Below are 23,288 nucleotides of genomic sequence, written 5' to 3' on the forward strand. Positions count from 1 at the left end.
TCAGTGGAAAAATGACTTTGTTATAATAAACAGGAGAAAAAAATAATTTTTCCACTGATTCTTTTTTTTAACATTGAAATTCCCAGGAAAAATAAAATAAAAACTCAAAACAAAGGTCCCTAAGTACAGCCAGTGTCAAACAGGAAAAGAAAAGCTTTTGGTAATTAGAAGAGATTTAATGAATATGCCTCTAATAAATGCTGCATGGATCATGGCCCTAAGCTTTGGCTAAAGGGTGAAAAATACTAATCTACAGCAAACTAATTTGTTCAGCTCATCTCTTCCCCCAAAACATATTTTTTTGCTATGTTAATATTGAATGCATGCTTGGTGCTACAATTTTAAATTAGAGCATAAATAGATCACATCTGGCACTATACAGATACATTTTCACAAGGCATTCCGTGAATTGTATTAAAGAGGTAGGCCAGACCCGAGTCCCTTTCATTAGTCTAATGGGAGAAAACCTGAGATGTGTAACTTGAAAGGCGTGAAAAATCAGGTACGCTAGGAATCTCTCTATGCTTCATAGTGACATTCTAAACCTTACCTTTATTCATTACAAATTAAAATTCTGCCTTGTTTTATAATTTTGTCAACCAATAAAATTACATGCTTCCCTTCATTCTCTGTTTGTAAAATGGCAATGTTCAACCAATTTGTAAAGCAAAGTCAGAGTTACAGAAAACTGTAATGCTTAGAGAAAATTAAAGAGGGCAGATTGGCTCAGACCAGGACAATGACCGATAATAATAATAATAATAATAATAATATCTCTGAACCAACTAGCAGCTGTCTCTCAGTAGATTTAGATGCAATAAGGGATGTGAAGGAGAGATCAGAGAAAACAGAAGGAAAGACAAAGGAAAATAGAAGTGAGAAAGAGAGAACAGGATAATAGATGCATAGATTGGATCTTGACCAAGATGAAATGGCTTAGTGTGCAGTACTGAAAACACAGCTCTACAAACACCCCCCCCCCCCCACACACACACACACACACACTCATTTCTACAGATAGAGCTTTGAGAAATACAGTAAGGCATAAAAAGTGCTTCACAAGATAAACAGGCTGATGGATGAGTGTGAATGAGGATTTGAAGAGAAGAATATACTGCAACAGAAACAAGTAGATTGATGAATGAAGGGGGAAAAATGCAAGTATCAAAGAGAAAGAAAGTAAAACGAATGGGCTAGATTTAGGGCCTGTTCACTAATGCTTTTTGTTTTATAGGCACAGAATGGGAAACACGCTTTAGTAAACCTAGCCCTTCTTAAGGAATTTTTTTGTAGATAAAAATGGCAGAAACACTTTAGGGGCCTATTCAGAATCCCACAGGTAGTTCATAACTCTTGTACGAAGAGGCGATATACACCAAAACAGCCAAATTGGTCAAGAGCTAAGCATCAGCTATGGGAGTTGAACTTGGCCCCAAAACATACATGACCCAATATGAGTTTGACAAGGAATGTCTCCCATTTGCAGCTTATAGAAAACTCTTTTGAAACCAGAGCTTTTTATAGATTTCATATCCTATTTAAGGATTCTGTTCCCCCCCCCCCCCCTTACACACCAGTTAAATGGCTTCCAATGCACCTGAAACTACATACAGAAAATCAAAAATAGGTTAAATGCAACACCTTTGTAACACAACACCTTTGTAACACAGATCATCTGTTCAGAGAGACCACATTTTTCTTGGTTCCTAATAGTGTGTAATTGTTTTTATTTTTGTAAATGTAATGCTTCATAGAAACCATTTGTAGATACAAAGTTACGTTAGCTTGGTCCCCAAGGCTGATCTGTGTGTATATATTTCATTGCATTGAGGTAAATTAGAAGCGCCAGTTTGCTGTGTAGAACTAGGGGGAAAGGTAAGCCAGTCATGTGTCCCTAGTAATTCAGGAGGACCAATGGCTATCTTTGCATTCCATAAGCTCATTTACAAAAATGCTTCTAAATAGAAAATACAACAAAATGTTCAGAAAAATATCTGTTGTTCTAAATATTAATAATTATGATAACAGAAAGAAAAGTGATATTTACTTCAAAATTATCAAACTATATATATAGATATAGATATATATATTTCATTCTTTAAAAAAAAATGGCATACCGCCTGCAGTTCTGGTCAGACTCTTTGCAAAAGAAAAAACAAATCCTACCATCCAAAACAAATTAGAAATTACAAATAAACAACCCCTTCACCAACCTAACTCAAAGAAATCTTCTTTTGGTGGTGAATTTAGTGCACAAAATGTTTTCTCTACTTTTCATCTGTTACATTTTCAGCAAACTGTCATTGAATAAAATAAAGCCAAGCTATACACAACCACTGATGGCAAATTATCCCCAAATAAAGATTTATGCTGCCAGGAACACATTTTTAGCAGTGAGTGACTGCATAACCCCAGGTGTGCATCTCAAGGATATCATAATCAGGGTGTCCAGTTTATTATTGCTTCTATTATTGTTTCTGTAGCATTATTAGATGTTACTAGATGTTTCAAGTCATCATTCCTGGCTTTATCATACTGCATTCTGTTTTAAGAAAGCCAGGATTAAATCTTATACACAGTGGGGTGGGTGTTTTAAATCAGGACTATATCTGCCTCTCCACGTCAAGCTGGAGCTCCCTGATGATCCAAGAGACAACAGATTCTAGGACATAATTCCGATTTAAAGATAGCACATCTGGTTGGTTAGGGTCACTCCAGGTATACATATTCTGGAGATATCCTAAGGGCTGTTTTAACTGTTCTTCTTTGTACATATTTTAAAACACTACAGTGTGTTGGTTAGGTTAAACATTGGTAGTTCTTAATGATATCTTGGGCCTTGTAACCTACTTAAAGGTGGTGCAAATGCCAATGGAGTTAATCCAATATCTTCTCCTATGTATTTTCCAAATCACATAGGGTCTGTGGTACTAGCCACCCTCCACTATGATACTCAATAAAGTACAACTCAAATGAATCCAATATCTTAACTTGATTTCCTATGGGTATTACAGGAGGTGATTTTCTTTTTGAATGTGGTAAATAGTAGGTAGTTTTAAAATGTGTATATCCTTGCATGTTTCCAGGATAGATATTATTCTCAAGACATATTTCCTAATTAATTTAATTGGTTCTTTAGACCCAAATGGGTGTTCCCTATACAGATCCCAACAGCTAGTCTCAATGCAATTGGCACAGTGGTAATTTACATTAATTACAGATTATATTAGTTCCTTTGCTTCCTTCCTTTGGTGGGAAATTTGACATTGTTTACTTTACCAAAGAAAATTCAGAAATGGGTTTTCCTGTGACTATCCAAGAATGAGACTGATGTAATAAAGTATTTGTATTTGCATGCATGTTTTTTGTGTGCCATTTTTCTGCATATAGAAATCAGCCCTGTAGAAAAACTGTGCAGGATGTTTTGCTATGATAAATTTCACAAAACATAACTATGCCTCTTTGTGGTGGTGTGCTTATTTATTTATTTATTGTTTGTAAAATTTGGCCTGCAAAACAAATTGTGCATGTTTACATGCGTAAAACTGGGTTTACTAGGGCTGAGTTCCTAAAATTTATACTTCTGATCAGCCTGGTGCTACTGGGTGTGCACGCCATGCAATTGCACAAGGCAGCACATTGAAGGGGGTTGGCGAAGGAAGGGGCTCCTTAAAAAAATGAGAGGCCTGGGAGGCTGCCAGCAGACCCCATCTCGCCGGTGGTTGAAGAAAGAAGAGGACCCCACTTGGAGGGAGTCTACTATTTCTGCGAGTTTTCAATAACACGGGGCCAGCTCAGGAGGAGGAGGAGGAGCAGAAAAATGAGCTTCCCTTTCTGCTCCCAACCTGCCTGCCTGGGTTGTGTATTTGAATGGGAGTTTGTCTGGGATGGGTGTGTGTGAATGGAAGCCTGCTTGGGATGGGGGTGTGTGTCTGTGTGTGTATGGGAGCCTGCCTGGGATGAGTGTGTGTCTATAAATGGGAGCTTGCCTGGGATGGGTGTGAGTGTGTGTGAATGGGAATCTGCCTACAGGTTTTTCTGGGAGGAGGTATGTATGTGAATGGGGACTTGTCTGCGGTGTGTGTAAAGAAAGTTTGTACTGCCTCACTAATTCATGACAAGCTCAGGTTGCCCATAAATTAAACATTTTCAGGTATGGAGAACAGGGGAGTATTCCATCCTTATTAGTTTTAATTATTGGGTGTCTGATGTGTCTGCCATTTTGAATATTTTATTGCTATTTGGAAAATTTTTAATGTTCTTAATTATTACATATTATTTTGTTCATCAGCTCATTGGAACTATTCTTTTTATTAGTATGGTTTTACTAATATGATTGATTTATATTTCCTGATTTTGTTTGATGAATGATTTATGAGGATTGATGTTTCTGTTTTTCCATTGCTGCATTGCATATAGAGTCCGCCTTGTTGCAGTTTCCATTTTGGTTTCTGTCTACATGTTTCTATTTATACTTTATGGTCTCTTTATTCTGTATTTGGTAAGGTCTGTCTGTGTTCTGCATGTGTAACCGAGGTAGGCTATTCTGCTAGTGTGTATTTTCTATGTAGGGATTTATAGCAGGCTGGTTTGTTCTGCTTTCCCCATAGGATGTGTATTGTTTGTTTAGAGTATGGTGTAATATTTGCAGTATTGCCTTTTCACAGATAGGATTGTTTCTGTTTGACTGCTGGCAGTTAGTACTGTTTTGATATGGGAAGTCTACTATATCATTATTGTCATTCAGTTTACTCAAGACTTTTTGAGTGCCAAACCTACACCCAACACGCATTACAATAGGCCTAATATCATAAGGGTTCCAAGTGTCTTTTTTTGTAGGGTTGTCTAGGTGGCACTACAACAGTGCATGACTTTCTGTACAACAAAATGGTTCCAGCTACAAGGCCAGCCGGCACCATTTTTACATATTGCTTGGTGGAGCAGGAGCACCTTGGCATCAGTCCTGCCCAATTTTGGCATTTTGGACCTGCAGATGGGATAAGATAGATTCAGGGGGCATATCAGTTCTGAAAGTTTCAATTGCTGGAGGGAGCATGGCTTTTTTGGTGGGGAAGGGGGGCCTGGGACAGAGTGTGAGACAGGCAGTTTCTACTGTATTTTGGTTATTGGGAAAAACAAAACTTCTGTGTTAAAAAAACAGAATGAAGAGGGGGCAGCATGGTAACTGTTTGCACAGGGCAGCAAAAATGCTTGCAGTTATCCTGCTCTTAGTGTCACTAAATTTAGGATCCTAAAAAGTGAGTGGCTACTGGGCTTGAGTTAGGGTGGGGAAAACAGGTTTTTAGCACTGATTTTCAGAATTAGGCACCTAACTTAAGGGTGAATTTTAAAAGCCACCCAGAGGCATGCATACCTCCTGCAGTACACACATCTCAAAAGTTTTCAAAAAGGGGCATGGAAGTTTTGGGGCAAGATCCCCTGCTGCATAAATTTACTTTTGCTAGGGATGAGGTGTAAGTTGTTGAAAAAAACGCGCGCCAAACAGTCAGAGTGAAGGTTTATATTGAGCTAGTGCTGCAGAGTCATTGTGCTCCTGCAGACCTGTAAGATTGTAACCACTAAGGTATGTGACATCAGAATTTCGTCTGAATTTCGTCTGTTTTTCGGATAGCCTTTATGTTTAGAATTTGGTCTTAATGTCACTATGTTATGTTATAGATATACTAAGAATCCCCCTGAAGCAGCCGACAGGCGAAACACGGGACCGTGTCGGGGACTGCTGTTAAACTGTATGCCTTATCTGTGTGGGATGTAAAGAAGGAGTCACCATTTAAAATAAATGAAGTTATTATAACCACGACCAAATCAAATTTATTGTGCACTTAGTTGACTGGATAATTTACGTTGTAAAGTGCACTTGGAGCTCTGGTTGTTTTGTTTGAAAAAAAAATTAGCCAAACCTGAGGGGTTTTAAGGGTCTGGGGTAACTTGGGGGAGTGTAAGCTAGTCAACCAGGGGGGTTTGGATGATCTAGATGTTAAGTGGGTGAACTGGTGGATAAACTGATGAAACTGGCAATTGCATGGACAACCTTTTTAAAATCCTCAAATTAGGCGGAAGAAGCAGGATTTGTGTGCCTAGATGCTATTTTATAACATGCGTGTGCGACCAGGTTATTTTATAGCATGCGTGCAAGTTATAAAATGGCCGTGTCCCTGAGTGCACGCTGGCATATGTGCGCCAATGTGTGCCTGTGCGCTTTAGGGGGTCATTTTCTAAAGGGATCACACGTGAAAAGTCCCTTTTCACGTGCGATACCTAGATTGGGGCGGAGTCAGGGCAGAGTCTGTACCGGAAGGGGAGGAGTCGGGGCAGACTCAGTGATGACTTTGCTGATGGCGAAAGGTAAGAATCCTTATCGCCGCCAGTAGCACGCCCAATAGCACCACCTTTCACGGTGGTGCTATTGGGTGCGAAAGCCGACAGCGATAGCACCGCGGTGGGGCAAGACCCCCCGGTACCGCGCGATTAACTATTCTCTGCGAATAGTGAATCAGCTATTTTTATTATGTTCCCAATCTGTATTCTCTGCAAGAATAGTGAATCCAGGCCTAAGGACCCTAAATCTGGGCAAATAAATAGACCTAAATTTAGGAGCTTAAGATTAATTTTCAGCTAAAAACAGGGAGGATACCTTTCAAACAACTATGCATGGTATAATATATGTGCGTAATACAAAATACATATATTTTTACCTTGGAACATAGTGCGTATGTATGCTTACGTGCAAATACATGCAATGCACTGAAAGCGAGTATTTCAATGCTTTGAACGTGTCATAGTTTCCTATCTATTTCAAAACGAGTGCATATATTTTATGTGCAAAAATAAAATAGGTCTGACTTGCATAAAACCCAATCTACGCACTTAAGTTGGCATATTTTAAAACATACGCACATAACTGAAATTAACCAGTTTATCAATGACTCCACCAGTTCGCCCAGTAATTCTTAAGGACATCTAGACCCTGCTGGTTCTTCAGCCTGAACTCCCCCCAATTCACCCAGACCTCCCACCCAGCCAATAATACACAATAAACAATTCTAATATCAATTATGTTAATTAATTAGTAGGAATAAAATTACACAAGTTGCCAAACGTACATTTTTGTCTTTTAAAATAGCAACTTATGCATTCAACTGTTAGCGCTGCCCTGGAATGCCCCAGAATGTTCCTTTTTTAATGTATATATGTGTGCATGATATGTAGGGTACACATGTTATTTCGATTTTTATAAAATACCGATTGTGTGAGTAAAGGCTACTTACATGTGTATCCGCTCATTTTTACATGCGTAACTCTTTGAAAATTACCTCCTTAGGATCCTAAGTTTGTCTGAAAATAGGATCCTACCTTAGACACTTAAATTAGGAGCTCAAATTAGGGGTTCAGCTTTTTTTAAAAAGCAGTTCCATAGTCATATAATCATCTGTTTTTATTCTGTTCCCAATCTGTATTTTAAGGGGTAAAACACAAACATTGGTTTCATAACGATTGGTGCTACACCAAGGGGTAGATTTTAAAAAAATACGCAAACGCATCCATGTGCGCACGCTACCAGGTGCGCACACATGGACGCGTGATTTTATACTATGCGCTTGCTGGCATGCGCATGTTATATAATTCTGTCGGCGCGCGTAAGGGGGGTAGAATTTTGCAAATACGCACAGCGATGCATCGGGCCTTCCCAACCCATACCCTAACCTCCCTTCCCCTTCCCCTATCCTGCCCTCCCTCTTTACCCTGTCCTAGCTACCCCTAATTTTTTTAGTTTACCTTTTGCTCCTGCAAAGGAGCAGGAGCAAGTTGCGCATGCCAGCACCTTGCCGGCATGCGATCCCCTGGCACAGCAGCAAATGACTGCTGTACCAGGGGCCTCTAGCCCTGTCCCATCCCCTGATCCGCCCCTTTTAAAAGCCCCGGCACTTACTCATGTCCCAGGGTTTATGCGCGTGGCCGGGCCCGTTTGAAAATTTGCCCGGTATGTGTAAGGCCCAGTCACGCTCATAAACCCCGGGATATAAACGCGCTGGGGTTTTAAAATCTACCCCTAAGTTTGTAAATCCTATGAGTATTCCTTAATTTATTTCCTTTTAAAAGTATAGGATGTCAGTTACAGATTGGTGTTGCTTCATGATATAGTCTATTTGTTTAATCTTTACCTCTCAATTCAAAGATTTCTAAAGTTATAGGATGAATGATCTTGACTATCTTATACCGTTAATTCTTAGGAGGTAATTTTCAAAGGAGTTACACATGTAAAAGTAGTATATACTGTAACAATTTTCATACATACATACAATCTTTTGACAGTTCAGCCCTGTGGAGTGAATTTTCAAAGAAATTACATATGTAAAAGTAGCAGTTTTCAAAAGGCCATTTTCATGCACTAAACCTTTTGAAAACTGCTTCTTTAGGAGGTAATTTTCAAAGGAGTTACATGTGTAAAGTGCACTTATACATGTATAATCTATGGACAATTCAATGGCTTATATTGTAGCAATTTTCAAAAGCCCACTTACACAGGTAAAGTCCATTTATAGGTGTAAAACCCATTTTTAATTGTGTAAATGCACTTTACCCGTGTAAGTGGTCTTTTGGAAACTGCTACAATAGTATGTTACATTTACGCAAGTAACACATTTGAAAATTCACCTGACAGTGGATAGAAACTTTGCAGCAAACCTGCAATTCTTCTCTATGGAGAGGTCTACCATTGATTTGTAGTTGGTGATGTGCAATGGAACCTTTTGCAGTGCAGTATACATTTGTGCCTGTCACTGCCTGTCAGTGTTTCACTTTCATTGAAGCAAAATAGTTAAGGTCAAATTTTAAAAGGCCTACACACGCCTATACCGGGAGATACATGCGTAGCTGGGACTCATGCGCATCGCACAGATTTTCAAACGCCCGCAACGATGAGCGTATCTCTTGGTATGCGCAGAAGAACGGGTTGGGGAAAAAGGAGCGGCCCGGAGGCGGAGTCTGGGTGGGGCGTGGGCGAGCCGGGTCAGTACCATTAGGCCCTGTCCTGCTGAAGTATGCGCCGGGAGCCGACCGGCTCGCGCAAGTTGCTGCCGCTCTGGATAGCAGGTAAGTTTTTAAACAAAAAAAAAAAAAAATAGACTAGTTAGGGTTTTAGGGGTCGGGGCAGATAGGGTAAAAGGGCAGCAGGTTTGGTAGGATGTTTTGGAAGATCCCTCCCAGTCCGCTCCTTTATTGGAGTGGACTGGGAAAGAACTGGGATTAGGGCCTATTGCATCACCACACACAAGTTATAAAATTCTCCCCCTTACGTGTGCGATTCGGCACTCGCACCCACATGCGCGCTCCAATATAAAATTGGCATGGCCGCGTGCACACGGGTCTTAAAATTCACCTTTTAATTCTGTCATGTTTTTCTCAATGTTAATTCTGAAAATCATAAAAGTTATAATAGCAGCAGTATGTCATTTAGGCCCTATTCTTGCTTTCTGATGTTTACTCAGTAAAATAATCCAGTCCACAGGAACTGGTCCAACTAATCCATGAGCCACTGGCCAACAGATCTAATCTGCATATTTCCCAAACCAGCTCCACTAGTCTAATGACTGAAATAGTTTAACATACTGGTTTAATAGCACAGGGAACTATCTGTTGCATTGGCAAATTAAACTACTAAAAAGCTTCTAAAACCACAATATAAAAATAGTTGTTCATAACAACACTGTAATCTCAGGAGGAGTATTTCCCATAGTTAGTGATGTTAGGGAGAGTTCTAGACCTCAGTTTCATCTGTAATAGTATTTTAGTATAGTTACATAGTAACACGTAGATAGGACCATATTGACCTATCCAGTCTGCCCAGTTGTTATCCTATCTGGTTCTCTACCACTTTGGACAGCTGAGCATATAAATTCCCATATTTAAATCAACAACATCTTCCCCCCATGTCTTTTACTCCCACCTCGCAACCTGGTTCCTATCAGTGTCCATTTTATCTGTCTCAAGCATGGTTAAAATCCACCACAGTCCTGACCTCCACCATCTCCACTGGTAGGTTATTACAGACTTTGTCATCATCATCTTCTTTGGTTCTTACAAGTCCCATACTTAATTCAACACCCAGGCTTCCTCCCATGTCTTACCGCCAAGCTTTGTGATAAACTAAACAGCCACCAAAACTAGTGAGGCTGTTGTCCAAAACAACCAGCCATCCTGAGCATGTTGATAGGTTTATAACCAGGGAAGCTCTGTGCAGGTCACCCCAGCTTTTTCTGAAGCCTGATAGTCAAACTGCGGCTGTTAGGGCTGTAACTAGGACTGCTCCGTGCAGGATACCTTGTTCTTCTTGGAAGCCAAATACAGATGTACTGCTGCTCTCTGTCTACTCATTGGCTCTATTCTCCCTGCTTTAGCCTCTCTCTTCTTCTGTTACCCCCTCTCCCTCCCCCACACACCTGCCTTTACCTCTGTATCTGTGTCTGTTGGTTGCCAGCAGGCTATTCCAGGCTTCTAGCACCCTCTCAGTAATGAAGTATTTTCTCATGTTTCCTCTGAACCTCTGTCTGTATAATGTCATAGCATGTCTCTTGTCCTTGAATTTCCTTTAATTTACAATAAGTAATTCCTACTCTTGTACAGTTTCTAGCAAGCCTCACCTACTTCCTTCAGTCTTCAAGTTTTCAAACCCTGATGTGTTTGAAATAGCACCCCTGTTGATCCTGCATTAGCTTTTGGAGCTCACTGCTGTAAAGTATGCATATAAAAGTTTGCTCAAGTGCTTTACCATGGCTGTGGAAAATGTGTGGCAGCTCAACTTTGACAGAAGATCAGTGGTAAGTATAGCATCAGCCAATTCTCAGAGCCAGAGTAGGAGGAAAACAGTATCACTGGCCAGCATTGCACTATTAAATTTTAGAAGTGTATATTCATGCCCAACCAAGCCTACAAGAAAAACATAATTCAAATTTGGATTTCTAGGACATCCTTTTTTTTTTGTTTTTTGCAAGGATGTCTCTAATTATGGGCATGCTTGGGAAAATAAAGGTGGTGAAAGGGTTAAAGGCGGAATCATCAAAAGCACTTTGCGGAAGTTTGTGGTGTTAATCAGGAAAGGTAGCAATTGCTTTAACACCTTATGCTACAGCTGCTCTCTAAAACAAATAACTCCTTTTTTTCTTGAGGAAGATGATAACTCAAGAGAGTAAAAACAACCTTCACATAGTGAAAGGGTTCTATAGAACTGAGGCTGGAGTCCACATATCTCATCCAGCTGTGCATATACCACTGGAAAGTAGGCTCCAACCTACCAATACAAATCTTCACATAAAGACAGGAGAATTGGAAGCTACATTAAAAAAATTCCTATAATTTTCATTTCTCTAGTTCTGTTGGTGGCCTCCTAGAGGGATGGGACACAGACAACCATAACACAATTTAAAAAAAAAAAAGCAACCGGAATCCAGTAATGTATGGTGTGTCCAGCAAAGGTACAATTCTTGCATAGCGGGGCTCCAGAACTCCCAGAGAAGATGACTGGCAAATAGTCTTCAACAAGTCTTCTGACAGGATGGAGGCCCTTCTCCCTTCTTCTATGCTTGAAGGCCATTCCCCTAGCTTTGCGATCCTCCTTGGTTTCATTTTCAGGCTATCAGCCATGGAGTCTGACCCTTGAGGAGGCAGATATATGTGCTAATGTAAAAATCGCTGAATTCGAGGCAAGCTACAACATTGCTTTACATGGAACTTGGTTTCCACGAAGATGGCTTGCGTGACCCTCCAGAATGTGGCATTTTTCCAGTTTATTTTACTTTGACTTCATTTAATTCTTTTACATAGTGAGTCATTAACAAATCCATATATTTAAGTTTTAAAAGAAAGTTGCATCTTGTATATTCTTTCCAGTATTTTAAAAGTGCATGAGTAGTAATACTTATCCCTATATCAATTAAAAATAATACAATTATTCTCTCAAATTCTTCTAAATCTTAAAAATAGCCCTGTTCAGAGTAAAGCTGCAAATTATTTCACATGGAACGGGATCTGATCTATTCATGCAGTCTGTCACTTGTAATCTTATAAACCAGTCAGTTTCAGCACGTGTGAGGTAATATTCTCTTTTAAACATGACAGTTTGCAGAGTTTCAAGAGAATTGTAGGGAAGAGACTTAAAGAATGGTAAAATAGAATGACTTAAAAGTCATATTTTTAATTGAGAGGTTGAGTATTACTACCTGAGGTATCCACTTTTGAAATATTGCACAACACACAAAGCTTACAACCTTCTTTTAATAAAATTCATCCCCAGATGTTTCTAAGAACCTTTCTAGTTGATCAAAGGAGGAAGCTGTTTTAGCCTTTTTCATAAAATTGTATTGGCAAAGTGTCTGCAACCCGACATATATTTTTGGCTGAGCAAGATAGTCTATACAGCCAAAACTCACAAATCTACAGTTCAGTTAGCAATTTAGATGACCAAAGCGCCCTCTGTAGATGAAGAGCAGTGTGTGAAATGAGCCTTAATGCTCTAAGTCCGAAATTAGAAAACTAGGTAGAGTGCACTAATGGGACTCAATCTGCACTAATATGAAGTTTGTGCGCACTAAATCCCATTATTGTGCACTAACATGAAATTCCATGAAATTTCATCAATTTTTTTCGTTTCGGGGTACTCCTGAAACACAGCAAAATAGACAATTTCGTCTCCATTGTCTATTTCGTTTAAAACAACTATACATCCCTATAAATTACCCCCTAATGATCATCTTTTCTAACAATCCAAATATGAAAGCATGTACGGTACTATACATTATAAACTGGAGTTAAACATACAAATAAGCACCTGTGTCATTACATTGACCAGCAGTATCATATAACAACTTGCGCAGTCTTTCAAACGCTGCTCTGGGTCAATATTCATGATCTTCATAGTGATCTAATCATCTGCCATTGATCACCATACAATCATATTTTTATTTTTGTTTTGCTCGAATAAAAACAATTGGTTTTTTTTTAAATAGTCCAATTTTGAATCCAAATAAAGTCCCAACAGATTGAATCCAAAACTTATCACTATTTACTTCCCAGGATGTTTTTCAAAAAAGATTTTGTTTGTACTTCTGATAAAAAACCCATGCAGGATACATTCCATAAAATCCATATAACCACCCGACACCAGTGTTTTGTCAACCTCCATTCTTGCCTCAAGGGGTCATCAAAATATTACATCTAAAGCAGAAAAACATTTTTTTAAGTAATTTAAAAATAAATATCTAAAAAACAACAGTGCAGCAGCTTACAAATATCCATTCATTCATGCTAGATAAAATATCTCCCTTTCTCTAAGAAAACAGAGTATAGTTTCTTTAAATTCCTTGTGTGTTTACAATATGTATTGTGATTGGTGTACGAGCAAACTTTTTTGATTGATTATAAACATAAATCAATATTTACTTATTGGTGGACAATTTGGATTTATGGAGGCTCAACTAAATAATTAAATGCTGATAGGCCATAATGTTTAGAGAAGGGGAGACATTCTGTAGGGCATGAATAAATGGATATTTGTAAATTGCTGTACCATTGTTTTTTGGATATTGGTGATTTTTAAATTACTTTTTTAAAAAATGTTTTTCTTCTTTAGATGTAATGGGCCGGATTTTACTACCTATGTGCGGGCGTAAATTTGTACGTGCAACCCGGCGTGCACAAATCTATGCCCGAGTAATCTGTGGTCGGCGCATGCAAGGGGGTACACACTTGTGCACCTTGCGCACGCCGAGTCCTAGGGGAGCCCCAATGGCTTTCCCTGTTCCCTCCGAGGCCGCTCTGAAATTGGAGCGGCCTCGGAGGGAACTTTCCTTCCACCCCCCACCTTCCCCTCCCTTCCCTACCTAATCCGCCCCATCCCTACCTAACCCCCCCTAACCTTTATTCCATAAGTTGCGCCTGCTGGCCAAGTGCCGGCGCATGATCCCACGGCACAACCGCTGTGCCGGATGCCTCATCCCACCCCCGCCCCTTTCATAAAGCCCCGGGACATACACTCGTCCCAGGGCTTGCTCGCATTGCTGGGCCTATGCAAAATAGGCTTGGCACGCGTAACCCCCCCTACGTGTAAATTCAGCTGGATTTACGTGCGTAAGCTTTTAAAATCTGTCCCAATATTTTGATGATACCTGAGGCAGACAAACCAGGTTGCCCAAACACCAGTGTCGGCTGGTTATATGGATTTTTAGGTAATGAATGCTGTACAGATTTTTTAACAGAAGATAAGTACAAACAAACTTATTTGAAAAATATTCTGGGAAGGAGGTGGTGATAAGTTTTGAATTCAGTCTTTGGGACTTTATTTGGATTAAAAAATTGACTTATTTAAAAAAACAAAAAACAACTCAGTTCTTATGTTCAAGAAAATAAAAAAAATAAAAAAATGATTGCATGGAGACCAATGGTAGATGATTAGATCACTTTGAAAATCATGATTATTGACCCAGAGCATCATTTGAAAGTCTGCGCAAGTTGTGATATGATATCTTTATTCATTCATTCTTATTAACTTCTCACTCAGGGAATCCCTGGTCAGTGCGGTGTACAACAAATTTAAACAAATCAATATACAACTCAGTAAAACAAATAATAAAACACAATAATAAATCAATATAATAATATGAGTGTTTATGTGTATGTATAACTCCAGTTTATAATCTATTGTAATATTCTTGCTGGAGCTTTGTGTGCTTCGTTTTTTTGTGTTTTAGTATGTACAATACTACAGTCTTGTAGTAGTAATTAAACAATAATCACCAATGGGCAGGTAGCCAATATCATGTCTGATGTATTTCCTTACTATAAAATACTTACATTTGAATATAATCTAAATATAATTTACTTCTAGTTTTGATGCTAGCACAATAAGCTGGTATTGTGATAGATATGAAAGGCACACAGTTTCATCCCTTTATCACACATGCTGATTCAGAAACAACCCGCACATAAGAGCAGTGCATCACTAATTTACTTCAAGAAAAGCTAACATTCAGATGAAATCTAAACAATGCCATCCTGGTTTATCGGGGTTTAGTTTGCTTTCCATATACATTACAAAACAATCTTGCAAACGCATGCAATCCAAACCCAGAACTTGGTTGAGGACAAACCAGCCAAATCTGGGGTGGAGAAATGAAGAGTGGAAAGGGAATCATGGGAATGAAAGGCCGGGCTGTGTAAAACAAAATATGGCTTGAATTATGGTGAAACCAAACCAATGGCTTATGGGCCCAGGGAACCTCTGCTCAAAATATGGCAGACCTGCTAAATTAATTCAGACAAAAAGAAGGCTTGCCTGTTGATAGTGTTAGGTGGTTCAGGCTTGTCCAGGGCTGAATCCCTTCTCACTCAACAAGTCTTTAGTCACTTGATTCTTATGCTATAAGCCACTTCGACTCCAGAAGAATGACAAAGCCCATTACTGATCTTTGGAATCGGGCTCCAGAGAAACCAGCTGACTAAATAAATGGAACAATGGGTACAACGCCATATATTATATAATCCTGCTTCTATGCCATTTGCCAAGCAAGCAACTGCTGTCCAACTAAACCATTCTCTGAACTGGGCTTCAGTGCAGGGGATGGGAAAAAATGTAACTCATTCACTAGTCTTGGTATTTAGAATACATAAAGGAATCGGTGTCACACATTTTACGACTCTGTATTGTGTTACATGGACAATGCTACCAGAGCAGCAATTATGCTGCAGTGAATCCATGGCTCCAAGTTTGAATTTATTTTTTTTTTTTTTGTCCTGCTGTGAACAGTTAACTCTTTGGGCAAGATTTGTTAAGCATTAGTTTCCCCCAGAAAAAGCCAAGAACGGTAATTTTAAAATGAGTGCCCGTGCACCCATACACGCGCATGTTGGTGTGCAAGCGAAGACGTGCTGGAATTTTAAATCACGCGCACATACGTTTAAAATACACCAACCGCATGTAAGTGTGCTCCTAATTTTAAGAGATTATTATTCAAGCAAAGCTAGTATGCTTGTTTTCCATAGAATTCTTTTGGCTTTTACGCGCGTTTGTAAGCGGATTTTAAAACATGTTCATGCGAGGCAGAATCCCAGTTTTCCAATTAGTCCACCAGCTTGTCCAGTTAATATTGAGGTCTTTCAGACCCCTCTGGTTCTTCATCCTACACACCACCCAGTTGACCCGGACCCCTCGCCTTGTCCTATGAACCCTAAAATTTGAGCTCTACAGACTTGCTCCTCATTAATAGCAGATATCTAGCCTACGGGCGCTGCGGTTTTCAGTTTTAAAATATGGAGTTACACGCGTAAATGTTGGCCCAGCCTGGAATGCCCCATCCCTTTTCCGTCCCCTTATTTTCCACATGCATGGGTACATACACGCTTAGGGGTAGATTTTCAAAAAGCGTGATTTGGCATACTTTTGTTGGCGCATCAGGCGCAAACAAAAGTACGCTGGATTTTAGTAGATACGCGCGTAGCCGCGCAAATCCTGGATCGGCGCGCGCAAGGCTACCGATTCCGTATAGCCGGCGCGCGCCGAGCCGCGCAGCCTACCTCCATTCCCTCCGAGGCCGCTCCAAAATCGGAGCGGCCTCGGAGGGAACTTTCTTTTGCCCTCCCCTCACCTTCCCCTCCCTTCCCCTACCTAACCCACCCACCCGGCCCTGTCTAAACCCCCCCTTTACCTTTGTCGGGGGATTTACGCCTCCCGGAGGGAGACGTAAATCCCTGCGTGCCAGCGGGCCGCTAGCGCGCCGGGACGCAACCTGGGGGCGGGTCCGGAGGGCATGGCCACGCCCCCGGACCGCCCCGGGCCGTAACCACGCCCCCGGACCCGCCCCCGAAACGCTACGTCCCGCCCCGAAAACGCCGCGCGGATCGGGCACGCCCCCCGACACGCCCCCCCTCGGAAAACCCCGGGACTTACGCGAGTCCCGGGGCTCTGTGCGCGCCGGTAGGCCTATGTAAAATAGGCGCACCAGCGCGCAGGGCCCTGCTCGCGTAAATCAGGGCGGATTTACACGAGCAGGGCTCTTAAAATCCGCCCTTTAATTTGCAGCTTTTTTTACATCCACGTTGCTCGTGCGCGGCCCACATACATGTGTGTTTGGGCATTTTTGCGCAAGCAATGCTTTTAAAATCAACCTCTTAGTGATTCAAGCTGTTTTACTGTCTTTATAATATTAATGTTGTCGCTGGCTGATTTTGCAAATCTCTGAAACAGGGAGTGAGTTTTACGTGTTGGAGTATATTGCTTTGCTAAGAATATGCAGGTTTTATACTGCACTGTGTGAAGGTGTGCCAAGGCTATCACTGCTCTGTCTGGATCATCATCTGATCTGCTTTGTAAACTGCCTCAAACCGAAGTCACTTGGGCACCTACCAATGTACTGCAGTGGAGCAATACATGAAAGCGAATCTATTCTAAAACCATAACATGTTATGTTTCACATAAAAAGAACAGAAATAATTTAGATAATTTAGTTTATCTTTTACTGTATTATGTGAACACAGCATTTTTGTGACTATTGTTTTTCAAACAATTTTATGCTTATGGAAAATAACTTTTGATAAATCAGACCTCTAATGTCATTCATTTAAATTATTTACCATTCAAGTAAAGATATGGGATAGCTAGGAATACATACAGTAGCAATGGAGAAAAGGACACAAAAAGGTCATTACTACTTATAACAAATGAAAAGATATATATGTGGATCATATAGCATATTTGTATCATATAATGTGGAAAAGAATGAGGACCTTCTTTTAGACTTCAAAAAGGAAACTGTAGTTTTGATTTTACAAACATTTAAAAATGAGAACAACAAAGTTCTGGAATTTTACCTGTAGCAAAGTTACGGAGCAATAATACATAGGTTAGTGCATAACAGCACAGAGCTGGCTATGGGTAACTCGATGCCTGAACGTGATGGCTAGAAGACTTTTTTTTTTAGTCCTACTAATTATGGGACCAATGCAATACAGTGCGCTCAGCCGAGCGCACCGTTAACCCACAGTTGGACGCGGGTTGTAGAGGTGCTAACTTATCCCCTTATGCAAATGTATGTGAATGAGGCTATTAGATATTCACCCCCTATTAAAAAAAAATGTACGTCTAGGGGCACATTTAAACAATCAGAAATTAATGCTTGCCAGGAGCAGGCTTTAATAGCTGAGCGCTCCTTAAACCAGTACAGAAAAGCAGAAAAAATTGCTTTTCTGTACTGCCTCCTACTTAATATCGTTGCGATATTAAGTAGGAGGAAAAATTAAAGCAATTTAACAAAAAAAAAAAAAGCGCCGGCAGTCAGGTGCAGGAAGCACATACTCAATTGACTAGCGTCCATTTCCTGAACCCCTGGCTGTGCGACATTTAGGAATATGTTTCCTAACCGGCAGATGGCCGATGCACTCATGCTCTCTTTCGCAAGGAGGCGCTAGGGGCGCGCAAGCGTCTTCAGCATCTCCTTGCTAACGCAACACCCTAATTTAAATATTGCATGGCGCCCCCAGGGAGGGGGGCACCTGGGAGCGCATTAAGAAAGCGGGCGCTGACTGTTCAGCGCCTGCTTTCTGCGCCAAAATATTGCTTCGGCCCCATATATGCCTTTTTGCCAAGGGACAGAACGGGAGAAAATGTTTTGACCACCGAACAACTTATCCGTGAGCATCAACCTCAGGGAATATTCGACTAATTATTACATTGAAATAATAAAAAGAAACATTCTTCAAATCTCCATTTTCAGACTTGTTTTCTCGTACCTTTCAGCTTTTAGGTAGACTTCAGAATACATAAAGCGGCATTTTTCTGGTGGTGTTCCAATGCTACAAATAAGCCTCTAAAGGAGATTAATGGATGATTCCATGAAGAAAAAGGTAAAAAAAAACCCCCCACATTTTCCATAAGCATAGTTTAAAGGAGTGTATGCGTCTAGTGGAAAATGAATGATCAGGTGATATGGCCAACAGGATAAATGCACCAAATAATTTTGTTTTAAGACACCAAGTCTGCAACCGACTAAAATGCAACTTTGAATCAAGTGATTTGATTAGCTATGTGTCTAGTCCTAGCCTTGTAATGTATGGTGATAGATGTGATACCATCATATGCCTCAGAATCCCTAAACATTGGTTTAGATACACCATGGAGCTCAGGCTTTAAACTGTCTATCATAATACAATACAGAGATTGGAAACATTTCCAAGATCTAGTCAGTAATTGCAATATGGCCATCCAGATCATGCATGGTTGTCTTATAATTACACCTAGGGCCTGATTCATCAAGATTTTTTCCCATAGATAGAGAATGGGAAAAAGCTATAATGTATCAGGTTCTTAAAGTTACTAAATCTTCCTAACACCACACCTGAGACAGGTAACAGAGGGAAAAAAATTACATATCCTATCATGCCATATTGCTAAATGGTAGCAATTAAATTCTTTTCTGGGGATGAGAAGTCACATGCCACTAGTAGCAGACTTTTTTGTTGTTTTTTTAGTATCATGCTCTGCTTGTGATATTCATGATTTTGTAGGACATATAGAAATACTATGAAATGCTCCTGGTTTGGCAAATCGCATGTAAAGCTGATGGATCAGGCCAGCACCTCCTTGCCGATCTGCTCCTTTTAGCATCTCAGTGCAATAATTTATTAAGCTCCAACACTTGTGCACAAATATCATGCAATTATTACAGCTGTATTCTGCAACATAAAATTAGCCGAGCATGGACATGGAATTCTACAAAATGAACGAGAAAACCTTTCGCATTTTCTGTACAAAAAAATAAGCAGCTTCTTTACTTGGTAATTTGTAAAAATGTATAAAAATAAATATTCTATGTACAAACACAGAGAGCACTCCGTGGTTAGAGCCATCACTGCAAAAGAAAACACAAACTCAGGTTAGTTTCATAAAGCAAACCAGTGAGAGCTTGGGAAGGGTGAGAACGGAGGGAAGACACAGTGGGCTTTTGTAAAGTGGAGTACAGTAAAAGCATGCTCAACCTCACAGTGCAAGGTTATACAAAAGTGAAGGAGGAACAATTTAACGGCTAGAGAACGAATCACTTAGGCAACTTCACTATTAATTATGGAAGTCAGAACAATCCAGGAACGTAAGACATTTGAAGTTAAAATGATGAAACACTTTGGAACTGACATAAAAGGGACTTGTTTGACAGAGACTGTTTATTTATTTTTTTAAATTCACTACCAGAAATAATTCTACTGCCTTTCTGTCACCTTCCTATCCCTCTAACAGATCAGTCCCCCTTCCCACTACCTTTGTAAACTATTTTAAGATTCCCTTGCATTTTCTGAGAATGTCATCTTTTGCTCTGACCTGCTCATTCAGTTCAGACCTGAGGGAAAGGGCTGTTATCTCCCAAACGCTAGTCAAGAAATGGATTAAGTTAGACCCACCTTACACTTTTTTTCTTTTTTTTTGTTAACCTTTATTTCTGTGCAGTCAGGTAGACTAACATGGCAACCACACACCTTGTCAGGTGAGATCGTCATTAAAACCCCGGTATATTGGGGCACCATATGTTATTTGCCAGCTGCACCATAATCTGACACTTAGCACATGTTGTGAGGGAGATTTGGTCATTACTGATAACAGCCAGAGGGTGCCAAAGAAAAGAGGTGGAACCTGAGATTGGAGTGACACCACTGCACTGAAACAAGAGTAAAGGGAAGGCATTGCTCTTGAAATATGATTCATTGTCCACTTCGTTTCAAAAGCTGTTTAGTTGGGGAAAAAAATCAGTTAAGTGGCTGAGGTTTCCTTTTAAGATGATAAACCAACAAACTGGACATTTTCCAAAAGTAGATCTGTGTTGAGAGATACTTGTGTGGACAGGTGAGGTGCTGCTGAGACTTGTTTAGCATTTTTTTTTTTAAATAACTTTATTGTTATTTTAGAGTTTAAATAATGCGCATCGACCCAAATTTCACATCACCCAATGGGAACTCTGTTAGAGTTAATTAACTGGGTTAAATATACAGATTAAAATAAGAGAACATGTGTATATTTTTTCCTATTATATAAAATAAAATAACCTTTTGAGTGTTTCCTTAAATATCTATTAATAACCCCTCTTCTTCTTAAATTTAGACTGCAAAGAGAACAAGGAAAGGTAAGAAGGAGGCTACTTTTTTTTTTTTTTTTTGTTGTTGAGGGTTGCTTGGCAGTTTTCTCCTGCTCTTTTGGGACTCCAGCTTAATTTGAATGAGGGCTAGGATCTGGCCCCATTGCCCTTCATTTGCAAACAAATGGGGATTATATCCCCTCCCTGTTCACCAGGGCCATCCTCTTGGGCTCCTCTGGAGCCCTAAATCTGGTCACTGGGTGGTGCTGGTGCCTGATGATTAGGATTCCCTCCCCTGCATGGGCTATGTACGCAGCTTCTGTGGCGTCTCCAGCCCCAGCTGACCAGGAAATTGAACTGAGATCCTCTGCGTGGCAATGCACAGCATGTGCCACTGAGCTAACCAGGTTGGCCCCTGTACGGTTCTCGTGACTCAGATCCCCAAATCATCTCACACAAGTCACTCAATTCTATCACTAATTTAAGTTTCTTTAGTGTCAATTGTCTCTCAAGATACCTTTCAGATTTCTAATGTTTGTGTATCGTGGAATAATGTCTTTAATTGTCTCAGGCTTTCGGCATGTAAATTTTACTGTGCTTTGATCAATAGTATCCAAAGTTATTAATTCCAGATAACTTAGCATCATCTGATTCAATCATGTTATAGTAACTCATGATTCAGTTCCTTTTGTTATGTGTGAATGTTTGTGTGTGTTTTTAATAAGGTAAATGAGAATACACTGAACTGGAAGTTTAATAGGTAGGACTAGAGTAAACTGTGCTTAGTCCAAGGCAGAAATAGTTTGGGTCTCCTGTGCAACGGGGTAGATGCCGGCTGAGGTGAGGGAGGGTCGATTGCTGCATTGCTGTGGGACCCCCTGGCAGCCAGATTAGTGCTGAGGGTTAGACTCAAAAGCCAGAAAAGATACTAGTCAGTTGACTGTGCTGTCTTTTGGGCAATTAGTGGATAATAAAAGAGGCAATAATGGGGGGAAATTGTTAATTAACCTGAAATTTTCCCTGTTCTTCCAAAAAAATGGAATTGCCTTTTCCACCTCGCAGTGCAGTATTCAACTCAGGAAGCCAGCAATTTCAAATGGCACTCTACTTTTATAGGTTGGTATACGACACAAGAATGTATTTATTTTGTTTTTTGATAGGAACAAATCTACCACACATACATTTAGCCTAGTTTTCTACAGGGATCAGGATGTCTATCTGTTTCTCTCTCCATTCCCCCCAATACATTTTGAACTGTTCATCCAATTTCATTCCAATTTTGGCCACCCAGGCTCAGACTTTTCAGGTGCTCACTTCCTTCTTCCCGACACCTCCTACACATGGAATCACTTTTTTTTTTTTAACCTTCATATTTTATAGGGAAGCAGGCCAGGTCAGTTGAAATCTCAGTGAGATCAGAACACAGTGTGATGTCATTAAGCTGTGTTGACCTTGGTTAGTGCCTATGGCTACCTGATCACATGGTTTGAAATATTACAGGCCATGCAAGTCAACTTTTGCTAAAGAAGAAAAATAGAAGTTGACATCTCAAGGAGGTTAGAGCACATTCTGATATGCTTGCCCTGACACTGGTTGACATCGAGCATTTTGAAAGCTGTCCTGCTGTTGTTTTGCATAAGCACATGCATATGCAAATATTTGTATCAAATAAGGAAACTAAACATCACTAAATGTTCACTCATCATCTTATTTATTATTTTTATGTTTTTGGTTGTATTTATGTATCCGGTTTGCAAGCACATTTATCTACTACTCTGGTTTTGTACTTACACCTCAATGCATCTGCCTGATATGTAGGTCTATGCTTCTGGCTTCTTGCCTGCCCATTTCTACTTATTGCATGGCTAGTGATATAACTGCAAGCTTCACACACCTTCTTCTAATGTTATGGGAAAATGAATCTGCAAAATATACCACCACAACTAATTTATCACGCTAACAAAACTTCAAGGCCTTTTCTTACCTTATTCCAGCAACCTTGCACTGGTAAGCCATCATCACCCTACAACAGAACAAGAGGCAAGAGTAATTTTAATGCTCTAGGAAAGGTCAATGGGCTGGTAGGAAAAGATTAACTATTATGTCTGCAGTACACATATCAATAGGAATTGGTCTAGAATACTATCCTAAATAAATGGGCTT

General features: G+C 40.0%; 1 protein-coding gene across 1 annotated transcript in view; it reads right to left on the bottom strand.

The window, feature by feature from the left end:
• Positions 1-23,288, bottom strand: part of COL13A1 (collagen type XIII alpha 1 chain) — a 578,485-nt gene that overhangs the window by 36,627 nt on the left and 518,570 nt on the right. The window contains exon 43 of the mRNA XM_029610690.1: positions 23,110-23,148. Coding sequence (XP_029466550.1) covers positions 23,110-23,148 — 39 coding nt within the window. The remainder of the gene's footprint in view (positions 1-23,109; positions 23,149-23,288) is intronic.

Source organism: Rhinatrema bivittatum, chromosome 7 (assembly GCF_901001135.1).
Source record: "Rhinatrema bivittatum chromosome 7, aRhiBiv1.1, whole genome shotgun sequence".
Lineage (NCBI taxonomy): Eukaryota > Metazoa > Chordata > Amphibia > Gymnophiona > Rhinatrematidae > Rhinatrema > Rhinatrema bivittatum.